Raw genomic sequence first — 7014 nt, 5'->3', positions numbered from 1 at the left:
AGGGTGTTTTTTTTTTTTTTTTTGCTTGCTAGCAGTAGATATATGCAAAAAAACTGGAGGCTTTAGAACCACTTTAAGTAATAACCCAAGTCACAGCATTGCAGTACCACGCGTTCCGGTGTGAACAATCGAACTGTGTGTGGGAGGTGCGTTTGTGGTGCCATTCAAATGATAGGTGGGTGTGATTGCGTGGTACACTGCATTAATTGCACGGGACTCTGCAATGAACACACTGTACTAGTGTTAACACTGACAGTACCACACCACCATTGACACAATCTCACGAGAACTAAAGTGGATCCTCAGCCTGGGGTCCAGTGTGGGCTGCTGTGCTGTGATGGAGCTCCATCCATGTGTGCATTGCTTGTACAGCTCCCTTGCCTGTGCTATAGAGGTGTGACATCACTCTGGTCCAGGCACCTCCTATAGGCCTCGTGAGGGTGCTGTAACCAATGCACGTATGGATGGGGCTTCCTCGTGGCCATAGCCCCATCCCACCCCGCCCCACCTCAAGTTGACACTTGGCAGAATATTTTGAATGGCTGCTTGGCGTGAGACTTGACAGTGGGGGGACGCTGAGGATCTTAGAAAAGTGGAAGGTATGCATCTGAATAGGGGGTCACGAGCCACAAGTTGAGAACCAAGGTTATAGAGCAAAGGTAGGAAACCTCGGCACTCCAGCTGAAACCAAATCCCATCATGCCTCTACCTATGGTGGTCATGCCAGTGGCTGTCAGAGCCTTGCCATGCCTCATGGGACCTATAGTTCCACAACAGCTGGAGTGCCAAGGTTGCCTAGTCCTAATATAGAAGATCCATCAACAAAGCAGGACGTCACCATTTGACTTTGTAAAAGCCAGGAGAATTGAGCAAAAGTGAGAATGCTACTGCGGATATATCGGTGAGAGTAATAAGAACTCAGCATGTGAATTCAAATGCCTGTAACCAGGTAAAACTGAAATATCTATTATGGGTGGTCTTTATGACCGTGCCAGAACCATTCTGCACTCCCCTCATCTTTACAGAAAGGTGCGACCGCTGTACATTTCTCTTTCACACAGGAAGAGCTTCCTGTACAGTACAGAAGTCATACTCTACCGGCTCTGTTTTCATCTTTCCACAGCTCAATGTTAATCTCTTCTGTTCTGTAACCACAGAATAAATTGGTCAGGCAGCCTCCTATGTCAACAGGAAACTATTAGTACGTTCAAAAAAGTTTCCTATCTTATGGGCTGGATAGTTTACTGTGGAGGAGGAAATATTCTCTGTTTACCCCCCACAGCACAGAAATGTGGGTGTAAGCAGACTTATGGTAGAACCCCAGCAAAGGTAACAAACATGTCCTAGCCTAGTTTTCTATAAGCCTTAAAGGTTTATTAAACCCTTTTTTTGCATACATCTACTGCTAGCAAGCAGTATATACTGTATATGTAAAAACTTTTTAAAAAAAAGTTTAAAAAGGGTTTAAACTTACCTGTGTCTTAACCTCGCGCTCCCGTCCAAACATCTGAAAAATCCCGGGCGGCCGCAAAGCATCTTGGGGCGGGCGCATGCGCAGTTCAGATTTTCAGCCGGGAGACGAGGAAAGACACAAGGTAAGTATATGGACGCGTGCAGCCGCACAGACACCATGGGACAGGAAGTGCCAGCAAGTACAGGAGTCAGCGTTGGATCGGAGACCCGCAGCAGCGCTGGAGGGACAGATGAAAACGACAGGGAAGAAGAAGATCGGATTAAGAGACATCATTTAAGGTAAGTGCTGACATTAACTTTGGAGGAGGGGGGAAAAAAATGTATGCTTTAATGTCACTTTAAAGGAAACTTGACATAAGTGAAACATGGAAGTTGCCAATGCTCACATGTCCATACTGCCTGCTAACAGGCATACAATGTAAGCATATAGAGGAGCCTGCTCATACTTGGCCCAAGGCCGGGCCCTTCTGTATCGGCAACGCTGCAGCACTTGCTTGCAGTGACAGGGCTTGCCCGCCCTCTCCCATTTCACAAATATTCCTATTGCCCAGTAAAGCAGTTTATCATAGTGATGGCCCAATTGCATTGCAAAGTGTGTGTTCCGCTTTATCAATAACATTTTCCACATTGAATGCATTTTCCAGCCTTGCCATCTAAACATGTATCAATATTTTGTATTATTTGTATATAATCATTATTTTATAAATACAACATTTAATACATAGTGCTTCTTTTCTTCAGTGTATGTGCACTGCATACTAGGCTTTCTAGTATGAGAGCCCAGCACTAGCTCTGCAGTTGAAACTGGGATGGGAGTGTTTCTCCTCTAAACCAATCAGCTGTGTGTAACCGGCTGCTAGATCCATAATCACAGCAATGCAAAAGGAATCTGAAACCCTAGAACTTCAGACTCGTACTCGCCCCCCAGAGGATTGCAAAATAGTAAAAAAAATAGTGTTAATATAAAATATTTGTCAACATTTAATGTGTTTTCATTCTTGAATATTATATATACAAAAATAAAATTGAATGGAAACTATTAATTTCCTTTAGAGGAAACTACAGCTTTGGTTGTATACAAAAATCTTGTATACAAAAATCTTTACGTAAAAAATGTATATTTAACACAGGTTTCACCTATGACACAGGATTCCCAGAGCACAGTGTTTTTTTCTATAGACAGAGCACAGCAGCTGCTGCTTTCCTTCAGGCCCTCTCTCTTTCTCACTCTATGTTGTTTGAAATTTAGATACATTTTATAACAGAGTAGGGTGGGAGGGGAAGGAAGGGGAGGAGGAGGGCTTACTGCTCTACCTCATTGAGCTGTGTATGTGTGTGTGTGTGTGTAGAGTGGAGCTTGAGCTATGTACACAAAATACTTTTTTTCAACAGAGCAGCTAAGAAGAGACAGGTAAACATATGACAAAGAACCTGAGGCTCCATCTTTTCGCTGTAAATGTAAAATTATTTAATTTTAAATGTAACTATTTTATTTTTACTGGACTAAAATAGTTTTTTTTTATTGCTAAATGTAATAAAATATATACAGTACATAACCCTATGAATATCCTTTAAACCTCAGTGATGATGTTATTAACAGATGATTACATCTCTATCTAATATAAAATATGAGCAATTTCCCTTTTTTTCCTTTTTTTAAGACTTGAGTTCTTGTATGTTACACACTTCGTAATTTACAGTACACATTGTCAGAGTTTGACATTTGATGACTTTTTCAGATAAGTATTGTTACACTGATGTCCCTTCACTACTCTATCAGGACAGCTGCGGTATGGCTTGTGAAAATAAGACAGTACCCCCTCAGGAGCTGGCCCGTCAGAACTCCAACACCGGACTGTCTCTGGACTTCGAGCCCCATCAGGAGTACACGTTTGTGGAAAAGATACAGGATCGCTACAAGTGCGCGAGCTGCCACCAGGTTCTGCACAATCCTCACCAAACAGGATGTGGTCACCGATTCTGTGAGAGTTGTGTGCTGAGAAACAAGTGAGTTTTACATGCAGTCTTCTCCAGTTTTCTAGCAGGTTACAGTTACAATACTTATGAGTAGGTGTAAAATACACAAAATCAGAACATTTGGTGTAAAATACACAAAATCTATATTTACATTTGGAGAGCTGCGATGGTTCAGCTCTAAACCACCTACCGAAAAGCCAGACCAGTGGATGATCCTCATGTCCATGGACACTAACTGACAAACCTAGCTGATTGAAATGGGGGAAAGTAGTGATTGTCCACATTGGATATATTTGAGGGTGGTGGCCATTATTGTCAGATTGTTGCTGGAGGTATCCGATTGCTCTTCCCCTGTAGACACAAGCATGCGTGTTGAGTAGATCTGGGGGGTGCATGTTCTAGACGTGCCCCTTAGTCTACAGAAAAAGTGTTTTTTTTTTTCTGTCTATGTTGCTACTGAAGAGATCTCTTCACTTCCTGTCTGGTAAAACTTTAGCAGGACAGGAAGTGAAGGGAGATCTCTCTAATGGAGCCCTGGATAGCAGTAAAATCCTGAAAGTGCTTTTAACCTTTACCCGCGTGTTTCCAAGTTAAGAAAAATGTTAGGGGTTCACAGGTTGCCAATCAGTCTCAGTCAAGGTTATTCTTTTTTAGTATCCATCCAAGGTCCACCATCACTTTTGCTGTTTGTTAGAAGGTTTACACTAATGTGTTTTAGTTTCTGACCATCATTATCGTTTTTTATTTACGATAAAGAAAATTCCTGTCGCAAACTAAGTAAATGTGCCAGAAATAAAATAAAACCCAACCTACCTCCTGTGCTAGACGCAACCTAGTGCCTAATCCAGTGGATTCTAATGTCTATATAATTGATTTGTGACTCTGTCACTTAGATAAAATGGTCAAAAATGTATCCCCTCCGCCGTGTCACTGATTGCAGCTCTGTTGCTCATGGTAGGTAAGGTTTAGGAATGAAATATCTTCTTTGCTGGGGGCATACTTTTGACTATTATAGAGTTATTTTAAAATGCACAGTAGAAAGTAAATAATCACATATTAATATTATTGTTGAGTGAATATAAAAGTAACATCCTATCTTTTTTATTTCTTCCAGTGAATGCTGTAACCTATCACAGTGTCCTATTGATAAAGAAGACATTAAACCTCAGGAGGTATGGTAGTCTTTATTTAGGCAGAGAAACATACGCCTAACTTCAAGCTAGTTCTGAGACGTCACTTGCATTGAAGCTGAATATGCGCGGCTTCTCTGTAATTGAGCAAGAGTGCAAGCTGGGAGTCAGAGGCTTGTTATACCGCTGAAGCTTCTCCCAAGCACAGGAAATCATAAAGGGTGACAGGTCAAGATCCCAATGACCTGAGAGCATCTCTTGCCTTATAATTATTACGCATCACAGAGTCCGATCATCCATAGGGCAACCAAGGCAGGAGCCTAGGATCCAGTGGATGTCCAGGGGGTCTAGCTACTACCTTCATACTCCTTCCGGTTGAATAAGGGAATAGAACAATTGGTCAAAACTGTGCATCTGTCTGTCACTTCACATGGGAAGATGTACTTGTAGGCAATTGGTGTCTGATGGAGCCATGTCTATACAGATAATGCAAAAAGGGCGGCTTCTCTGTGCCTACTGAAATGCTAATCAATGTCAATCAAGGGGATGGGGACTGCAAAAGCTGCTACCTTATTTAGGGTCCGATCTGACCTTAATCCATCTCTGCTGCATCACCTCAGGTGTGTGAGGCGGGCACACAGGGGTACAACATGTAGATTTTTTTTTTTAAAGAACATTTTCTTGTGTGACAACTGTATTTTCTGTAATTTTTTTACAAATTCCCCTAGAATTTAAAATTGATTTTCTTCTGTACTCTAGGCAGATATAAAAGGAACAAATGAATGCAGGTGCTAAATCATTAATACATCAATAAGTGTATTTTTTAATAGTGTAAGTACCTGTAATTGACTTGGTATCAGCCTCTTGAAAACCATGTACAGTTGCGCTGAGAGTCGGAGAGGAAGAAGCAGGACAAAGAGCCTTGTGCTAACAAACAACGTGCTGATAGGAAGGGAACGTTGATAAGTAGAGGTAAACTCATCACTGTGCTGCTTCTTAATGACTCTCCAGTCATAGGCTACGAGGGGGTCCATGACGGCATGGGCTCAGAGGTAGTGGATTTGAATGATCCTGGCCGCATGCACAGCTCGGTGTACATTCTCCACATGCATCAATGCCGGGATACATTTACCTCCCGTGCACATGTGCCATCCCAAGCCAGCCAATCAATATGGCCAAAGATCCAAACCTCGAATAAGACCCCAAAGAAAACGTCAGGCATTAGCATGGCATTGCTGGCGGAGCAGTGAGTATTCACAGAGCTTAGCCTTCTTTCCTCTTTAAGTAAATGTGGTTAGGTTAGGGTTTACATCTACTTTAAGTAACTCAGTGTATAGATGGGTTTTTGGGCAATACAAATAAACACGGTTGTAGCATCGTAGAGGTACTGATGATTTTTTTCTCTTCTTTGCAGATATTCAAAGACAATTGCTGTAAAAGAGAAGTCCTAAACTTGCTGGTTTTCTGCAGGAATGCCCCCGAGTGTGATGCAAAAGTGACGCTAGGGAGGTTCCAGGTAGAGGAATTTTTAAAAATGAAATAATAAGGCAAGAAAACCTTAACCGCCTACATAATATCTCATTCACCTTTTTCTTAAGGTCTCCTTCATCCACTGCTGGCGCCTTCAATAACAATGCAAATTAAAGCAATGCAACTGCAGCCTTATGCTTCCTAGACTGTTACTTTTATGTTTCAGACTAAACACTGCCTTTGCAAAGCATTTGGAAAGTTTTGATAACGCAAAGCAAATGCCTGTTCTCTACACACCTTGGAGTTTTTCCACTTAAGAGTTTCAAGTAGAATTAAAGTCTCTTTTTTTGGCATATATCTACTGCTAATAAGTAGACGTGCCCCAATATGCCCCAAGATTAAAAAGAAAAGTTGGCAAATACCAACAAATTTACCTGTGTCAGTGCCGCTCGCTCCCTCTGCAGAAGTCCCGGTTCACGTACGCTGTGAAGGAGGAAGTGTGGGTGGTCGCATGAGCAGTACAGATCGTCGGAGGGGAGAGGACGAGAGCGACACAGAAGCTGAATGGACGCAGCCGGGAGCGCGCCCGTCAGACAGACTCCGTGGGACACAAGGGATCTGCGCTGGATCAGAGACCGGCACCAGCGCTGGAAGGACTTTAGAAAATGAGTTAAAGGAAGAAGCTCTTCAAGAGGCATCACATTAGGTAAGTCCTTAAAGCAGTATTAGGGGAGGAGGAAGAATTTCTGTAGCTTTAATGTCACTTTAACTGCTTAACCCTTTCGCTGCCAAGGACGAATGGCATACGGACCTACAAAAGTGCTTCCAGCTGGCCAGGTCAGTATGCCATACGGACCTGGCATTTACAGTTCTACTATAAGCTGATGGTCGCTTTAGCGACCATCAGCTTATAGTATAACTGTTCAGCAGACTGTCCCCTTTAAATTAATAGCTGTCATCAGCG

At 42.4% G+C, this 7014-nt stretch overlaps 1 protein-coding gene across 2 annotated transcripts in view; it reads left to right on the top strand.

Moving 5' to 3' along the window:
- TRAF5 (TNF receptor associated factor 5) overlaps positions 1 to 7014 on the top strand; it is a 39459-nt gene that overhangs the window by 13982 nt on the left and 18463 nt on the right. The window contains exons 2-4 of one of the 2 annotated variants that reach the window (XM_018553173.1): positions 3254 to 3480; positions 4565 to 4622; positions 5995 to 6096. In XM_018553173.1, coding sequence (XP_018408675.1) covers positions 3266 to 3480; positions 4565 to 4622; positions 5995 to 6096 — 375 coding nt within the window. In that variant the 5' untranslated portion in view covers positions 3254 to 3265. The remainder of the gene's footprint in view (positions 1 to 3253; positions 3481 to 4564; positions 4623 to 5994; positions 6097 to 7014) is intronic. The other variant, XM_018553252.1, reaches the window with a different exon arrangement.

This window comes from Nanorana parkeri, unplaced genomic scaffold (assembly GCF_000935625.1).
Source record: "Nanorana parkeri isolate BGI_ZX_2015 unplaced genomic scaffold, ASM93562v1 scaffold1, whole genome shotgun sequence".
Classification (NCBI taxonomy): domain Eukaryota; kingdom Metazoa; phylum Chordata; class Amphibia; order Anura; family Dicroglossidae; genus Nanorana; species Nanorana parkeri.
The sequence above is the reverse complement of the archived record's forward strand: the minus strand, read 5'-3'. Positions and strand labels throughout refer to the sequence as shown.